The sequence below is a fragment of the Kwoniella botswanensis genome, chromosome 1, assembly GCF_036426115.1.
Source record: "Kwoniella botswanensis chromosome 1, complete sequence".
Lineage (NCBI taxonomy): Eukaryota > Fungi > Basidiomycota > Tremellomycetes > Tremellales > Cryptococcaceae > Kwoniella > Kwoniella botswanensis.
Window position 1 is genome coordinate 10,974,150 of NC_088599.1, and position 17,521 is coordinate 10,991,670.

General features: G+C 45.5%; 7 protein-coding genes across 7 annotated transcripts; 5 read left to right on the forward strand and 2 right to left on the reverse strand.

Moving 5' to 3' along the window:
• Window positions 1-40: 40 nt before the first annotated feature.
• Window positions 41-3,903, forward strand: L199_004130 (allantoicase; the record flags this gene model as incomplete). The annotated part of the gene is made up of 13 exons (XM_064889858.1): window positions 41-107; window positions 182-267; window positions 487-575; window positions 657-945; window positions 1,068-1,424; window positions 1,618-1,792; window positions 1,953-2,307; window positions 2,393-2,571; window positions 2,645-2,670; window positions 2,738-3,331; window positions 3,425-3,497; window positions 3,581-3,661; window positions 3,746-3,903. The coding sequence occupies 13 exons, from the start codon at window positions 41-43 to the stop codon at window positions 3,901-3,903; spliced, it is 2,529 nt and encodes an 842-aa protein (XP_064745930.1).
• A 620-nt stretch (window positions 3,904-4,523) lies between these two features.
• L199_004131 (uncharacterized protein) lies at window positions 4,524-4,896 on the forward strand (the record flags this gene model as incomplete). The annotated part of the gene is made up of 2 exons (XM_064889859.1): window positions 4,524-4,654; window positions 4,773-4,896. 2 exons carry the CDS (start codon window positions 4,524-4,526, stop codon window positions 4,894-4,896), a joined length of 255 nt encoding a protein of 84 aa, XP_064745931.1.
• A 460-nt stretch (window positions 4,897-5,356) lies between these two features.
• Window positions 5,357-5,678, forward strand: L199_004132 (uncharacterized protein; the record flags this gene model as incomplete). The annotated part of the gene is made up of 2 exons (XM_064889860.1): window positions 5,357-5,481; window positions 5,552-5,678. 2 exons carry the CDS (start codon window positions 5,357-5,359, stop codon window positions 5,676-5,678), a joined length of 252 nt encoding a protein of 83 aa, XP_064745932.1.
• A 1,933-nt stretch (window positions 5,679-7,611) lies between these two features.
• On the forward strand, window positions 7,612-8,488 carry L199_004133 (uncharacterized protein; the record flags this gene model as incomplete). The annotated part of the gene is made up of 2 exons (XM_064889861.1): window positions 7,612-8,279; window positions 8,347-8,488. The coding sequence occupies 2 exons, from the start codon at window positions 7,612-7,614 to the stop codon at window positions 8,486-8,488; spliced, it is 810 nt and encodes a 269-aa protein (XP_064745933.1).
• A 1,545-nt stretch (window positions 8,489-10,033) lies between these two features.
• L199_004134 (uncharacterized protein) lies at window positions 10,034-10,431 on the forward strand (the record flags this gene model as incomplete). Its single annotated transcript, XM_064889862.1, has 2 exons — window positions 10,034-10,136; window positions 10,214-10,431. The coding sequence occupies 2 exons, from the start codon at window positions 10,034-10,036 to the stop codon at window positions 10,429-10,431; spliced, it is 321 nt and encodes a 106-aa protein (XP_064745934.1).
• A 674-nt stretch (window positions 10,432-11,105) lies between these two features.
• L199_004135 (uncharacterized protein) lies at window positions 11,106-14,884 on the reverse strand (the record flags this gene model as incomplete). Its single annotated transcript, XM_064889863.1, has 4 exons — window positions 11,106-13,625; window positions 13,686-14,153; window positions 14,301-14,479; window positions 14,824-14,884. The coding sequence occupies 4 exons, from the start codon at window positions 14,882-14,884 to the stop codon at window positions 11,106-11,108; spliced, it is 3,228 nt and encodes a 1,075-aa protein (XP_064745935.1).
• A 709-nt stretch (window positions 14,885-15,593) lies between these two features.
• Window positions 15,594-17,255, reverse strand: L199_004136 (uncharacterized protein; the record flags this gene model as incomplete). The annotated part of the gene is made up of 6 exons (XM_064889864.1): window positions 15,594-16,226; window positions 16,321-16,505; window positions 16,602-16,701; window positions 16,774-16,908; window positions 17,017-17,095; window positions 17,185-17,255. 6 exons carry the CDS (start codon window positions 17,253-17,255, stop codon window positions 15,594-15,596), a joined length of 1,203 nt encoding a protein of 400 aa, XP_064745936.1.
• Between the last annotated feature and the right edge of the window lie 266 nt (window positions 17,256-17,521).

A 17,521-nucleotide genomic window follows, 5' to 3' on the forward strand; every position in this document is an offset into this window, starting at 1 on the left:
TTGAACCATATCCGATTAGTATCTTGATCCACTCCACAAAATGTCATACACACCTAAACAAATTCATCTAGAGACATTCGACTCGAAGATCAGATCAAGTTATGTCGGTAAGTAACCACATGTCTCATATCTGTCTTAATCTCGACTGATATTGTTATTGGGTCTGTTCTTAAATTCTTAGAGGTATCGTCGGCTTCTTTGGGTGGGAAAGTAGTAGCTTGCTCAGATGATTTCTTCGCTTCGAGACATAATCTGTTGAAACCCAATGTGAGTGTTCTTCCTACCTCTAAGAAATTTATTGGGATCTCTATATCCATCCTTCCAGTACTACATGAATACGGTAGTGGAAAGGTATGAGGTATTGATCACGAAGGGGTCGTGCAGATTGCAGAATAATATATATCTGTGAAATACATCTTCAGTGCCCATGTCATGTTACTTTTGCAATCAACGAGCACCGTTCTGACTCCTGATGACACTTCACAGCCATCAATCTCTATGAAAGGCCAGTTCGGTCCAAATGGAGCATTATACGATGGATGGGAATCCAGAAGACATAATCCTTCTTTTGATTGGTGAGTCAACCCGTCCTACCCATTCCTTTCTCTGTATGTATCAGATATGTATTGAATAAGATTTTGTCAATGTTATCACAGGGTGATAATTCAACTCGCAACACCCTCGACATCTGTATCATACGTCGATATCGACACTTCCCATTTTAGCGGTAACGAGGCTCCCCAATCTCAGATCTTCGCATTGTCCCAAACCGAATTATCCACAACTACGGCAAAGAAAATTTCGCCAAACACCAAAGGTTGGATCGAGATCTTACCTGTAGTTGACCTTGGTCCAAATAGTAGACATATCTTCGAACTAGGAACTGACGGAAAGGAAGGAAAATGGGGATGGTTAATGGTAAGGATGATACCTGATGGAGGAATGGTAAGTCAAGTCATTCTTTTACCAATTTGATCCACCTCTCGACCGCATTTCATCATTTAGGTTTTAGTATTTCAGTCCAGATATGGGTGGTGGTTAATTACTTGTTATTTTCATATTCATAGGCAAGATTCAGAGCATTTGGTACACCTACACCTCCCACCCTCCCCACTACCTTACCACCAGACTACCGTTCAACCGAACCTATCGACCTTGTCTCACCACTGATAGGAGGAAGTATCGTTTCATGCTCCGATGCCAACTTTTCTCCACCTCAGAACCTCCTCTTACCTGGAAGAGGGGTGGACATGTCGGATGGATGGGAGACTAGACGATCACAACATCAAAGAGGCAAATATTCCTCTGGAGGTCAACTCGCAGGACAAGAAAGAAAGGAATGGGTGATAATCAAGATGGGCGTAGAGGGGGTGATCAGTTGGGTTGAGGTTGATACGGCGTTCCATCCTGGTAATTATCCCGTGGTAAGTTGTACTCATCAATCTTGATCAATAAAAGTAGTGTGAGATGGCGAAGAACAGCGAGGTTGAGTTGAGGGTGGACATGGAAAGTGGAGCAAATCCATTCCAAAGGACCTCTACCTCTATCTCTGTCATCCTTCGGGGTCCTTGTGGATGATCAGCTAATGATTGATGAACATGTGATGTTATCTCATAGGCATGTACGATCGAAGCGACTCTCTCTGAGAAAGGATCGGACCTCAGTCAAGCTGAATGGACACAGATAGTCAGCAAGAAACCACTAGGACCGCATAGACAGCATTTCTTCGATGTCGAGAAGAGCATTGGGGAAGGGAGGGTCTGGAGTCATGTGAGATATACTGTTTACCCAGGTGAGTGAGGTGATCGTTCGCTGGCACTTTTGTACTGTATTGGGTTCGTACCTTCATGCGGTGGGACAACGATATATCTGCAATCGCATCCATTCCCATCACTTGCTCGATCTTGTTTTTTCCATTCAATTCATGCTGATTCGTATATATGTGCTTGCAGATGGAGGATCAAAACGACTCAGAGTTTACGGATACCCCCTCTCGCCCTCTGCCTCTCTAACACCTTCAACATCCACCGAACTGAACCTACCAGTCCTTCCTCTGACGTACGAAGCCTTCAAACCTTACGGTCAAGTGATCCAAGGATACTCTTTCCCATCGTCAGCGCCCAAGGGGATCAACGTTACTGTCGCCAACCAAGGTACAGCAGCGAAGTTCCATAGATTGGGGAAGATCGAGGAGACATATCCTGAAGGAGTGGGTAAACCCGGTGGAAGCTTTGTAGGCTGTGTGAAGGCTCAAAGTAGGTTGGAAGTGAGGGATGGAGCGAAGATGAAGGTCGAACTGTTGGAGAGGTATGTTATTATCCATGTTCATAATTTATGATGATCATCCACTCCTATACCTGACAGAGACAAGCTGCTAATGGTTGCTTGCCAGACACCCATATACTACTCAAGCGTTCATTCCTCTCGGTCGACCCGCCAACTCACCACCTCCCGGAGCATTTATAGTAGTAGTAGCTCTGAATGGAGCCGATGATAAACCTGACTTGAAGACTGTAAGAGCGTTTTTGGCGACTGCTGCTCAGGGTGTATCTTTCGATGCTGGTATATGGCGTGAGTACTCCAATCGATACAACATGATCCTCGGATCACAGAAAAATTTCGACTGACCACTTGCTGTCTGTAGATCACTCTCTCTTCACCATCGGAGGGGTAAGTCTGCTTTGTGATCATTCTTGCTTATATTGTATTAATTAATAATTTTTCACAATCTCACCAGGACCTCGAATACGCAGTGATCGAACGAGGAACACCCGATCCTTCAAGTTTAGCATACGTCGAGAAAGTCTCACCTTCACTTGACACGTACTTGCAAATCCCACCATTCCCACCTACTTCCCTCCCACCAGGAACAATCGAGACCGCCCATATACCTCATCCAGCACCGGTCCACACCCATACACAGAGCAACGGACCTGATCATCCCAAGACCAATGGACATCCAGCAGGAAGTGGTTTCTTATCTTCCATCCTTCATCACGGTTCTTCATCTACGCATGCATCGAACTCAGCGATCTTGGAACCGGTATTGATCACACCTGACAATTTCAGCAAATATGGTTCAATCATTTCTACCAGCCCCTCGTCGACTCATAAAGATTCGGAATCCTCTCCTGATGGAAAGACGATTAAACATAATTGTCTAGCACCGATCATTTCCACTTACCCTGCTGATTCCGGCGCGATCACCGGAATTTCAGTATTTAGAGCTACGCGGAAAGTTGGTTTGGAACGTGGAAGGGTATTTGACGTTAGGTACATGGAGAGACACAAGTATACTAGTCAGGCTTTCTTACCTATGGGTAAAGCTGAGGTGAGTAGATCGGACTTCTCAACACGGTGTACTTGGAAATTGATATCTAAGGGATGGTCACTGATGTAATGATATGGGATGATTTGGATATAGTGGTCAGGTCAATCCGAAGAAGCTTTAGATGAAGGAGGAGAATTCTTGGTGATCGTAGCGGATAACGGACCAGGTGAGTAATGTCACATACTCTTACTATAATCAAGACGTGTATCGATCGCTAACGTCTTGATTTGTGATATGAAACTACTGCAGATGATAAACCTGATCCTAAATCTCTTAAATCATTCATCTTACCTCCTAATATGGGGTTGTCTTATGCCCCAGGTGTCTGGCGTGAGTGATTTCTTGTATCCATATCTATATAAACCACATGAGCGAAGAGAGATTGTTGATCACTTGTTGGTTTTCCGTCTTTAGATCACCCTGTTTTGATACTCGACTCGACTATAGATCTAGCATGTGTTGAAACTCAAATTTCCACTGGATTGCACGGTGAGACAGATGATAGGGATTGCGAACTTGTGTCTTGGGAGGGTCAAAAGGTCTTTGGAAGAGTTGCTGTGCCTTCTTTATAATGACCTTTGAGTCATGATGGACTGCAGGGAAGACCTTATGTTTGGTATAGTTGAAAAGAAGGGAAGTGCATCATGCAGGAAATGCCAGGTAATTGTGACTTCTCTCGGGTGGTGTTCATTCTGTGAGGTGCAGTGTGATGCTTGCCAATGCTTACTTTATGCGAAGGAATTTATGATCTATTGACTTCAGAGATGTGCTATTGAATGGGGTACTGACAAGTCTGACAGCTAAGAACGATAAGAACCGATAAAGGAACGAAAAGTCTAGGTCATCGACTCAGACAGCTCAAATTGTCGAAGTACTGCACTGCATGCTGAAACGAGGTCGAAGACTTGCTAAGTAGCCTTCGGCTGACTGGTTGACTGGGCTTCTCGTTCCTCTTCTTTATCACGACCCGGTGTCTGGAATGTCGATGACTGTCGTCTTCATCCTCTTGATTGGACAAAATATTGTTTTGGATTTTTCAGCCGCCGCTGGGGTATATGTATCTCGATCAGGTTATACTCGTACAGTACCGTACTGTAATGTGATCTGTATTTCCTCACTTTCTCATATTTTTCTTATCGATCCTTCACAACGGATACAAACACAGATATACTATTGAGCCATCACACGCATCATGGGAGACTCACACTCTACCGATATACAAGATCAATCCATCGCTCAGGATTCGTGTCCTGCGAACGACGAGCCTTCGAACAATACAGGTAGTCAAGGAATCACAACTTGCTATTCCCCAGATGCTTACAGGTAATTTCAAATTCTCGGTTTGTCTATAATAAATAGATCGTGCTGTACTCGTTTTTAAGTATGGTAAGGTAAAGTACTGTACCTGTGACATAGCTGACTATCTCAATATTGCGGTTAGGGATACTCCAGAAGGATACGAATATCTCAATTCTGCTAGATCAGAGGGAGGTTTCACTCATTATTATTCTGGACCGTATGGGACCACTGAGACTTCCGAAGCCGGAACGAACCCTCGATCATAACTGAAAGATGGTAAGTATGTGTAAGGTGATATGCGGATGGCAAGGCTTGACATAGTCATGAGATATAACGATGCATAAAGGATCTAGGAAGACCACCGTACTTACCGTACTTGGCTTCATATCCTTTCATTCTCTAATGGAAGACGTGCAATGACCATACATAGGATCGATCTGGTTGATCTTGCCCCTTCATTCCTGCGATGAGATCCTTTCGACTTGCGAATTAAACTGAGTGAAAGGATTGGCAAAAACGTACATTAAATGATATTTCTCTTCATGGAGAGTGTTTAGTGATCGATACAGGCAAATACTCACCATATATAACAAGTACGTCCCGAGCTCTTACCCAATGTCAATGTTTGATGTATGCTTCAAACCCTCTCCTGATTCGATTCGAATAACAATTCTACATCTCATTCATATTCTCAAGATCTCAATACAACTGCATCAAACCATCGCAATGTCTCAAAGAGCTCCCAGCCAAGATTCAGAGTACTCCAACTCCGTTAACGCATCAAATAGCGGCAGCACTGGAGATAGCTCTGTCACGGTGGAGACGTATCTTCCTCCAGGTACAGTCATAGCGTGAGTTGCCACAATCTTATATGTACAGCTCGGTATGCAGCTAACTTTGTAGTGGTTGTTTATAAATTAGATCCGTCTTTCCTAATTCTCAACTTACAGGCTCTTATAGGAGCTCTACTGGTCAATATACGCATTTCTATAACGGTCCGAATGGGCACTTTCAAGTGACTGAGTGTGCATGGACAGAGAAAAACTGAATTCATGTTGCGAGTGCGGACGGTAGTGTGCACAGCCCCGGCTGATACCTATTGGCAAAGGGTTATGAATGCATGTGTTGACCTGATGGTCATGCCGATGTTTATGAGGGGCTGGTGATCACCAAGATCTTTAGAGTAGATCCATTGTGATGCGCATCATAACTTACTGTATGCAGCCACTACATATCATTTGCCATCGCCAAAATGCGGTAGGCAATCTTCTAATTTTGCCTGAGCGAGCCCTCAGAGAGTGTCGACATAATCATATCAGAACCCTTATGACAAGAGATGAGCTGGCGTACCTTTGTGCGATATGATGTCGTGCTCCACTACAGAAGCACCAAGTGCGTTCCGGGACGTGTCATCAACAAGAGTGGGGAAATGCGGATTCGTATCATGAAAGGATACACCGCTATACTGATTCAGGGCCGCTGTCCTTGCTAATCAGCGTATTTCTTATTTATGTATCACCATTCCATCCTTTACATGTTTCTCTTCTTAATCATTTCCTTGTCTCGTAAACTTTCCAATTCCAATACAGTTGCGTCTGATAAACGGTGTCATATACTGTAGCATCCATTCATTTTGTTGTTCAGCATGACCAAAACGTACTATTATTATATTCCCTCCAGTCATCCCTCCCATCGCCATTCAACGCCGTCCACTTCTTCCTACGATTATTCATCGTCTCATCGGAGGCCAACCGAGCGACAGTATCCAATCGACGCCGTTGAACGAGAGCCCCGTCGCTCTGATGATGGCACATATACCCATCGCAGTTACACTTACCCCTCTCGAGACAGTAGCTCGTACTATTATTCTCCTCAGGGTAACAGCAGTCACTCACAGCCTTGCGCTTCGAGAGGTAACAGCTATCACTCGCGACCTGGCCATTACTCCACTTCGACTTATAGGGTTCCGCCCGCCACTTACCAAAGTCAACCATCCGCAGGTCATGATGGGATCCGGACATACACGGCATCCGAGATGAGGGAGTCGAATCTTAACGCACCACGCAATGTGTGAATTACAGTGTACGAATTCCTCAATTCACATGTCAATTGAAGTATTAGTTTACTGACGCTTCAATTACGGTGTACTGTACTTTCAGGTGGGATAGGGTACCCACAGGGTACGGCTTTGGATTGTCAAGCTATAAGGAAGATCGTTCAAGAAATCGAGGAACCTTCATCTTCAAATCGCAGAATGGCCGAAAGAAAATATCAATACCTGTGTTTTATAACGGAGAACAACTGCCCGAAAGGCTTTGATGCCTGTCTTCCGTCATCATTGATCTCATCTGATAGATGGATACTGCAAGGGCACGCTTTACCATTATGTATTTTGATGTTTATCGAATTAGTGTGAACCCATGGTCATTGCACCGTTTGTCGACGGCAATCTTGTGCAAATGCGGACAAATCATGCAACTCTTCAAAGATGAGAATTTAGCCTCGCGATCAGGATATAAATTCACCGCTTTCACAAATTTGAGCACAATACCTTCGTTCAGAAGTGCCTCTGTGTTTTTATGGGCAGGTCACGATATTCAGCTTCTCAGGACTGATGTCCGCTTGTTGAGGCTTCTGATGGAGTTGATTCCCAAGTTGCCACAGCTCACACAACGTCCGGTGCACGTTTACTATATCCTACAATATTGTGCAATCCCACAAAGGCCTAGACTCATAAGGACTGACATTCCTTTCTACATGTATTGCAAATCAAACCCTGGTTAACGAAGTTTTGCATAGCAGACTCACTTTCTGAGGATGTCACATTTTTCAGCCAGATAGGAGAATGTTGCGAACGATTTTCGCAAGAAGTACTTGGTTTGAAATTGTCCCGTTAATGTAATCTCACATGCTATATGAAAACACTCTCATGCTTCATCTGACCCAGAATAGTACACATCGTCCATATCAGGTATTCTAACATGACCTCAGACTCCCGACCCCGTCAACAAAGCGTCCGCCATCCCATAACCAGTGGTGTCCGTTACTATCGACCTTCCAACGGCAGCAGCAGGTATTATAATTCTGCGTCCCGTCAATGGTACCCCCTCGATCCGCCTCAATTACCCCGGCACTCGTATTCACCCTATAATGATAGCTATGCTTCCGGACGAAGATATATTCCATATGACAATACCACTCGTACTTCCTACTACTATGGGCCATCTAGGGATGACAGTAGAGACAGATACAACAGCACTCGGAGAGAGGTGTACGATGACGATGGGTGTGTTGAGCATGGCGATCGTCGGTATGTCGACGAACACGATGATCCATATCAGGACTATGAGAATTATTCAGACCCCTATGACCATCAAGACCCATATGCAGTTTATGAAGATCATCGACGTCCTACTTATTATGATAGTCCTGAAGACAATTATGCTCATCAACGATATACCCAACGACGCTCTAATTCTGATCTGGATGGATGTTTAAGACGACCATTTCCACGCAGCATAAGAAGGCCCAATGCTTCTCCGGGGCGTGAAGGCCAGTGTGAAGCACAGTCCAGTCGACCCCGCCCTAGCCGAACAACAATCATCACTAAAGCTTCCGGTGAGGGTGACGACGACATCCCACCACATGTGTGAGTATACGGGTATTCCCGCATAGTGATTCCGCTTGATGAAGCTGATACCAGATTTGATTGGCAGTCTGGACCAGCTGCCTCGAGGCGAAGGATACGAATTCAGTTATTCCGAGCAGACCAGGAAAGGTACCACATATGTCTTTGAAAAGAATCGAGATAAGCCAGGTCAGGAACAGGGTTTTGCTGTCGTCGACAAAACTAACTAATATCGGTATTCACATTTACAGTGGGTTATGAGGGTCTTAAGGAGATGATGAATTGCATGCTGAATAACGGCAACTGACAAAGAAAGTCAAAGGTGACCGCCACTGTATCTATCTGTATCGTCCTCACCAACTACTCATGTCATCGTGACACTTTACAAAGATCTTCCTCGTTCAGATGTGTTAAAAGGGTATTGAAAGCAGCGTCAATTGGTATTTCACGCGGTTGGAAAGAGCGCCCTCTAACCAGTACTTAAACAAACAAGCTTTTGAGCTGGTTTTTCTAGTGCAGTATAACAGTACTTACCAAGTATGAGTGATGTCATATGTATGTATCCTGAGGCCTCCTTTTAGATATATCTCAAAAGGAGATCGAGTCGTACTTATCCTGCGAAAAGTGTAATATTGAATACCCCTCTTGACGGCAACATGAAGAGTGCTAGGGATGATGCCAATTTGTGGTCTGTAATCGTTCACCAGTCGTATCTATGATGTGATGTTGTATGCATCCTTTGACCTGGTTGACTTACATACAGTATGCGGCCGTTCCGCTTCTCTCCCCCAAACTCGAGTTCAATGAGTTGATACATGTGTGGCGAGACGCCTCAGTACTGTACACTCAAGGCGAGGGCAAAGCACAAGTAGGGGCACTGCCCGCGAGAGCCCTGATAAAGATCACTGCAGTGTCTGGGTCGTGCGCTGTATTGTGAGAGGCTCTTCTGCTCTTACAGTTACTCATGCCAGAAACTCCTCTTGTGCTGCGCGGTGTGGCTCCTTGGTTTCTTCGAGGATCAAAAATCCGCTGTATTCGGATCTATGGCTTCTTTCATTTATCGGACAGATGCACTACCACGTTTCGAGGGGGTTCAGTGTCGATCTTACCTTTGAGCTAGTACATGTCGCCCTTCGATTGTTAGAATGATTGTACCATTGCGGAAAGAAAGGAAGAGTGTTCTGAGTTGGATTCACGACGTCTTCTTGCAATAAGCGATCGGAAACATTTATGCTGTTCCGGTAAGCGGAAGAAGAATTTAGAGAGAGGGGATATAGGCAATGTCACTCCGCTCTGCCACATTCACACTGAATATTTCTGCTGTCGGGGTAGGGTCGAGTAGCTCATATACACCAAGAAACAAAGGTGTAGCTCAACAGGTCCTTGGGTACTACCTGGGTGATATGAGACCCGAAGAATTGTTTCATGTCACGCTGACTCGATATTCCTGTGCAGACGCTGGATCTGGTGCACTGGTACTCCCGGTTCAGGTCGGTGAAGAGGATCCGTTTGAACTGTTCATTTGGCCGATGGAGGTATAATACGCTCTGAAACGTTGTCGAAAGCGTTACATTGATCGGAGGCGCAGTTTAGATTGTCTGAGTAGGCTTATCTTTTGCAAATTGTGAGACTTTGAAGCACTTTCTGGAAACAGACTTTATTTGAGGTAAGGTATAAAAACCTTGATTCATGACCATCATGTATGATTGTCTCCTCACAGAATCAACTCCTACGCATTACCCATCCAACTCACATCGCGACACATAGCCACCAATATGTCAGCAGATGGCTCTTCCACCGGGGGCTCATTCGATGATACCCGATCCTACACAAGAACGTTAACAGAGAGCGCAGATTATCTCACAAAATTGTCGACCGGTAAGTACGAAAGGCTCCTCCACAAGATAGCTTCCTAGAAGACAGATAATTAACTATGCTAATGATGTCTTTGACAGCGTTAACAATTCAGAAAATCACCAATAATCTTATGATGTCCAACGCTACTTCGGATGTGGATAGACAAACTAGGGAGATCTCAATGAAACCGTTCCATAATGCGTTGAATGCATATATGACCCAGATTGGGACAGACAACGAAAGGGATCGACTAGCAGATATGACGAATGCGCTCGCTAGACTCGAAGCAGAGTTTGGCGGGAGATCAAACGCATGATGTATCCCAGGGTATACCTGATGTCACCGGACACGGATATATGTCCACAGGATTTTCAACATAGGATCTATATCTGTTATGCATTTCTGTATCAGATGCAGAAATTTGGGCAATTGGCTTCCAGGGCAGAGATGGTCTGGACTAGGATCAAAGCTCTTGCAATGCAGGTGGTTATGTAAAAGGTTTGAGAAATGATTATGGCTTTTCGTTGCCTAATTTTTCCTTGATTTATCGATAAAGTTTTTATCCAAGTAAAAGTAGTACGATATTTGACTGATTAGTATCCTGATATCTGCCGGATGTTTACCAGGTATGACTTGATGCATCGATGCTTGCTTCTACCAGTATAGTATCTGACTCGTCATTGGTTATGAGGTGCACACTGCCACCTCTCGCTAAACTGTGCTGACAGTGAAGATATATATATGCAACCTGAATTTCCACCATGTTTATTTGAGAAATAGGACACCGTCCCTAACGTTGGGTATACATGACTAGATCATGAGAAGCCGAAGCTCGAGCTATTAACTACGAAAGCAAATGGGTACGAGAAGCGAAGATATCTACACAGTGATTAAAACCATAACATTATCCTGATGAGTATGGATTAACAGAAACCAATCAATCGTCTATAAATGAATGTCTATAAATGAAAAACTGAATTTCTATTATCCTTATAATTCCTCATCAGTGAAAACTTCTTCACCTCTCTTTCTTCGGGCCATTCGGTCCTTCTTGGCTTTTCGTTTATCAGCAGCTGAAACCTTCTTCTCCTTCTTAGCCTTGGCGATGGGGTTACCCAAAGCGTCGTACTCAACTTCATCATCGTCATCCTTCTTCTTGTCGATTCGCTCACCGGAACCTTGACCTTCCACCCAGTTGTGTCCGGAAGCTTCGAGGTGACCATCTCTCATGGCCCAAACTTCGGAACAGATGGACTCGGAGAATTCTCTGTTGTGGGTAATGATCAAGACACCACCTTCGAAGTTCTTCAAAGCGGCGATAAGAGCAGCGAGAGACTCTCTGTCGAGATAGTTGGTAGGTTCATCCAAACAGATGATGTGGGGTCGTCGCCATGTAGCGGCACCCAAGACGACCTTGACTTTCTGTCCACCGGAAAGACCTCTCATAGAGTTGTGAGAGACGAATTCAGATTCCAAACCGAAGTCCTCGAAGTGCTTTTCGATTTCTCGTCGGACCAAAGGTCTCATCAAACCTAATCGTTGAGCTTCTCGGGTATCGAGTTCCATAACCTTCTTCTCGAAACCTCGAGCAACCAATTCATCTCGAGACAACCACATGTTCTCAGCGGATGAAAGTCCCTTGAAGGAGACTTCGTATTCGTAAGATTGCTTGAGCTTCTTTCGGGCAACAAGCTCGTCGATCAATCTTTTGACACCTTCCTTGACGACGACGGCACCTTCCTTCATCTTTTGCTTCTCTTCCTCGGTCATGACTCGGGTAGCTTTGTTCATCTCCTCCAAATCTTCACCGGTTTGGTATCGCCACAACATGTATTCGAGAGGAGTGGAGTCCAAGTGGTTATCGATATGGTGGAAAGCGTGTTGAGCAACGTAACCAATAACCAAGTTAGGGTGTTTCCACACTTGACCACCCTTGTTAGGTTCGGTTTCACCGGTCAAAAGTTTGACCAAGGTGGATTTACCGGAACCGTTAGGACCGAGAATGGCTACTCGAGAAGAGAGAGATACTTGAAGAGAGATGTCGAAGAGCTGTTGTACAGGAGCGCCAGGATACTGGAAGTTGACGTTTCGCATCTTGAGCAAAGACTTCTCTTTGGTCTTGACACCATCAAGAAGAGGAGGAGCAGGGAGCTTGAATTGGTATTCCTCAGCAACTTCAAGTTGGAAGTATGCCTTGGCTTCGGGAACCATACCGACGAAAGCTTCGAGGTTACCTGGGTATCTCTTAAGCTTGAAGTTGTTCAAGTGGAGAACATCGGTGATGGTTCTGTTCAAGAAGTCAGAGTCGTGAGAAACGATGATGGAGGTACAATGGGTGAGGGAGGTAAGGTAGTTGATCAACCAGTCGACGTTGAGGACATCCAAGTGGTTAGTGGGCTCATCGAGCAACAAGATATCGGCCTTGAAGAGAATGGCTCGGGCAAGAGCAAGCTTCATCTTCCAACCACCGGAGAGCGAACCGATAGAGTGTTTTTGCTTGGCGGCATCGAAACCGACGGACTCAAGGGTAGATCGGATCTCTTCCTCGGTAGCGAGTAATCGCTTGTCACCGAGAACCCAATCGATGATGGAGATCTCAGCTTCGGAACCATCAATATCGTGTTGCACGTAGAATGTTCGGACCTCGGTGGGAGGAGGGAAACCTTCGACTTGGTTGTTGATGATGGCGTTCATAAGGGTAGATTTACCGGTACCGTTTCTACCACAGAGACCGTATCGGTGACCTCTCTTCAATCGCATAGAAGCGTGGTGCAACAAGATCTTGGCACCGTAAGCCAAGTTGAATTGTTCGATGTTACAGAGATCTTCACCTTCTTCCTCGTCATCGAACTTGAGTTCATCGGACTCTTCCTCGTCAGCCTTCTTTTGGAGAAGTTCTCGGACGGCAGGGAGAGGGTCGTAAGATGGGAGGGCGAGTTTGATGTATGAAGGGAGAGCAGCTTCCCAGACTTGTTGCTGGTAGTTGTGAGCGTTAACGAGCGAGGCAGCAAGCACACCGGCGTAAGCGATACCAGGGTTGGCTTGTTCAACGGAAACACCGTCCTTCTTGATCAAGGCAACGAAGTTGGTAGCAAGGTTAGGACCCTCGGCGATCTTGAGAGGAGGGAGATCGGATCCATCGGAAGATTCAGGTACTTTACCGATTCTTCGGAGGGTGGCGATAGCTCGGTTGGCGACTGATCGAGCTTCGGGATCAGCGATGGTTTCGGAAGTCTTGATAAGACCAGGGAGCAATCGAGGAAGGAAAGGTCGGACAGTGTATTCGGAATCGACCAATTTGGACATGTTATCGGCGATAACACAGACCTTTCTCTTGGTGGCGGTTGGTCGTTCATCGAGACCTCTGATAAGAAGAGGGGCGATAAGGGAGATGGTAGGGGCAGTGACTTCGGAAACAAAGGTGGTGGCGGAAAGGACAGTGATAGTCTTTGGGACTTCCTCGATGGGGTTAAGGAGCGACTTGATCAAAGCGGGAATGAATTTTTCAATCTAAGGTAACAGATCAGTCAGCATGAGATAACAAACAAATCATCGATGAGCCACACTCACATCCTTGTTCTCACACAAAGCACAAGCCTTCTCGAGGGTAGCCTTGGCAGCCTTCTTGACATCGGACTTGGTGTCCCAAACGGCTTCAGCGAGGACGGGAATGAGGTCAGGCATCGCTTGGGCCATTTGGTCGTGAGCGGAAGAGATGAGCTGCTGGAGGACATCCAATGAGCCGGATTTGATTTGCCATTTACCGGCAGTTCTGATCTGGTTGAGCAAAGCAGGGAGGATGACGAAGGTAGCCCATGGGTTCATGGTCTGAACGAGGGACTTGACAGCAGCGAGGGAAGCAGTTTGAACTTCCTTGGCCTTGTCGGCGAAAGCTTCGAGAAGAGCTGGGAAGGGGGTGTTTGGTGCGGAGGAAACAATGTATGGTTCGAGCAATGGGGCGGCACCATTCTCCAAAAGGGTGGAGATGGCACTAGCAGCACCCTCTCGGGCAGCAGCTGATTTTTTGTCGGTAAGGGCCTGACGAACACAAAGGGATATAAGTTAGCAGCATTCGTTATGATGAATGGGAAATTTGCGCGCGTCGCCACCTCGTTCGCAACTTGAAAATTTTGAGATCCAGTGTAGAACAGTCGCGATCAAAAGTGGACAGGAATGATCACTCACCTTTACGAGGGCATCGTTAAGACCGATTTGGCCAAAGAACTCAACACCGTTCTTCTTGGCGGCGTTGGCGAGCTCGACGGCAGCTTCATCTCGGGCAGCTTTGTCAGCTACGAAGAGGGTGGCGAGGTCGAAAGCACCAGCTTTGGCAGAGGTAGCAGAGGGGGCAGCAGCGGGAGCCACTGTCCATCATGTATGATCAGCTCGTTGTGTTCAGTCAAAAACAGGCGAAGATAGCTGACTTACTTTTGGATATTATTTTTAGTTAAAGGGAGTATAGAGAGCCTTTTTTTATTTTCTGATTTTTCAGATGACCTAGAGCGTGTTAATCGTCTAGAGCCTTACAGATACGTCTACTGAAACAGAGAGCGATGATGTATAGCTAGTATACGTGGATACAGATGGATGTATGAGATGGTGGGTCACCAATAGGTGAATATGGAGTATGGAGGAAAAGAAAAAGAAGGAAAGGAGGAGATGAGGATAGAAGTAGATGTAGATATAGATAACAAGTATTGATACCAACGTGTGGTGGTTATGGTGGTGCTGGCGGCGATGAATGAAAATTTCAAAAGGGAAACCCCCATTCGACCGGACTGATAATTGCCATGTCCGGTAATCCCACACAGCATCAAAGGGAGCAGAAAAAGTCAAAAAAGCGCACTGAGCATAGGATTTCCTCGGTGTATTTCGGTGCTTTGATGGGTGGGTCAAGAGTGGCACCTGTAGAGTGACACTCCCATCCGCGGATCCAGAGACCGTGCGTGTTCAGAGCTTATTTCTCTTTATCTCCTCACTTTCTTACAGCATGTTGGAGCGATACGAGTACACGACACAGATCTGATTCATCGCATCATTCCCCAATTCAAGTTTTAGTTTTTCCTCAAAAGGCACCATGTCTTCCCTCCGTCCTTCCTTTCTTTTTGCAACCCAGCCGAAGCGGATCTATTCAAATCAGTGTGATTGATTAACCTAGATCGTGCGGCACGGGAAAATGAAAGATCGACGTGATTCAGATGGACTCCAGCATGTATGAGAGCTTTCAGCTTGTCAGGTACCTTGCTCGTATGATTTCGCCACTCGAGTCAACGCTTCATCCTATCCTAAATTCGGACTAGATAATCCGCATCCATTCCTCGGACTGGTTCGTCCTCACTGATGACTGCGAGCGCATTCTTCATCTTTTCCGACATGAGAATATACATCTTATGCTACAAGCTCAATTCATATATGTACAACAACACATCTTATCACCAATCACTAAATTGTCCATGTGCGCTTTTCACGGCATCGCTACTAACCCCATTTCCTAACCTCCCCACATACCCCACAACTCCATCTCTCCATGTCATTAGGACCAGACGTACAGAAGGTACAATACCATCCTTGATCCGTCTTTATCCCTTCTACTTGTACTGGTGTAGTAGCCGGTTTGGGTGTAAGACAAGCCTCGCATTTCGTTGAAGAGGGAGGATTGATGAGTGTACATGTCTCGCAGGTCCATTCTTGGGCTCTGGTGACTGCCACTTGCTTTGGCGTGTTGTTGGTTGATGACGAAGGTCGAGAGACGGTAGAGGGACCTGCAGGCGATAATAGCTTATTCAGGTTGTTATTCATGGTGGTAGACCGTATCTGGCTGGAAGAGGTAGTTCTTTGTCGTTCAGTCGTCTTGGGTATTTTATTTGGCTTTTCATCCGACTTCACCTCGTCATCACTATCCCCAGTCAAATCAATCACCTTTGCTTCACTAGTGTCCGTCTCCCTTCCCCTCGAGCTGATTTCACCTTCTGAATCCATTTCTAAGCCTTTCTGCAGATCCACCGCATCAACACCTATACTTTCTTTTTGGGCTTTTCTACTTTCATCCTCAGCTTCCTGTCCATGTCCCACCGCACAGGATTTATCATCTCTCGATCTCCTTTCAGCGGCCTATACCCACGATGAAGAAGGATAAATCATCAGTGTCGCATTCATCAACAAACTCTTTGAAACCATCGGGAAAGAAAAATTCGTATGAACCCACCTCAATGATTAACTCTTTCATACTCTTTCCTGTTGTATTCCTGCTCCCACCCAACACTCCACCTCTACCTATCACTTTCTGTACGTTCATCCTTTTCTCAGCTGCTTCTAGACCTTTCTGTCGTCCTATATGTTCGGGTACGCGTAGTCCAGATAGGTGATTACCTTGACCGTGAAATCCTTCGCCTGTACAAGGAAGTATCATCAGTGACATGCATCATAGCTGGATGCAGATGGGAAAGTGATGTTTGGGTCCATTTCTCTTGTGAATTTCAGACTCACCTGAATATCCTTTCCTCTTCAACTCGTAATACTCTTCTTCAAGTTCTTCAAGGAGTTTATAGAATTTCGCATCATGTGGGCCATGTACGTTGTGAGTGAGCTGAAAGTCCCAATGACATTCCATTCAGAGGTCAGTAAATCATTTTACAGCATGAGTTATACGTTGACCCACCTCATGCAACATGACCAAAACCAATTGATCATACTCGTAAAAAGTATTTTCATTTCCTGGTGGTCTCAATCGAAGATTTATCCTTTGACCGGCATTTACGTTGAGACCAAGTAAAGATGGGTTGGAAGGTAGAAACTGTGATTGCACAATGCAGGTCAGTCCGAATGCAGGTCAGTCCGAATGCAGGTCAGTCCGAATGCAGGTCAGTCCGAACGCCCTTTGCTCTGGAGAGGCTATACTCACCTCAGCTAGAGTTCCTACTTTCCATCCTCGTTTCTTCATTATTGGTTTCACCTGACTTGCGATCTTCTCAAGTAAGGGTCTAAAGCATTATCGTATCATTGCATTGGCATGAGCTGTGTATTCTCTTGTGACATCGGTGTATTGCCTTCCTTGAGGCGTACCACTCACCTAGCTTGATCAGACTTGGGTCGCCCAGGCAAGTGCTCGAACCTAGCTATCAACGAAATAGGATCTACCATCTTGGAATTGAACTTGATTGGTTGACTCTCTTCCTTCGAGATCGACCTGGTAAATGAGTTTCCGTTTATCCTAACGATGTCAAGCGATATCTGACCGAGGTAAGAGAAGTGTGTTCATATATGGTGCATGTCGATGTTCAATCTCATGACTAGGTTGATATGTAAGCATGAGCATTAGCAGAACAAAATTACGCGTCGTTCTATGAATTTTGTTGATGTTCGAACGAAGCTGACGTATGATGTAAACACATAGGACAATCCCCGAG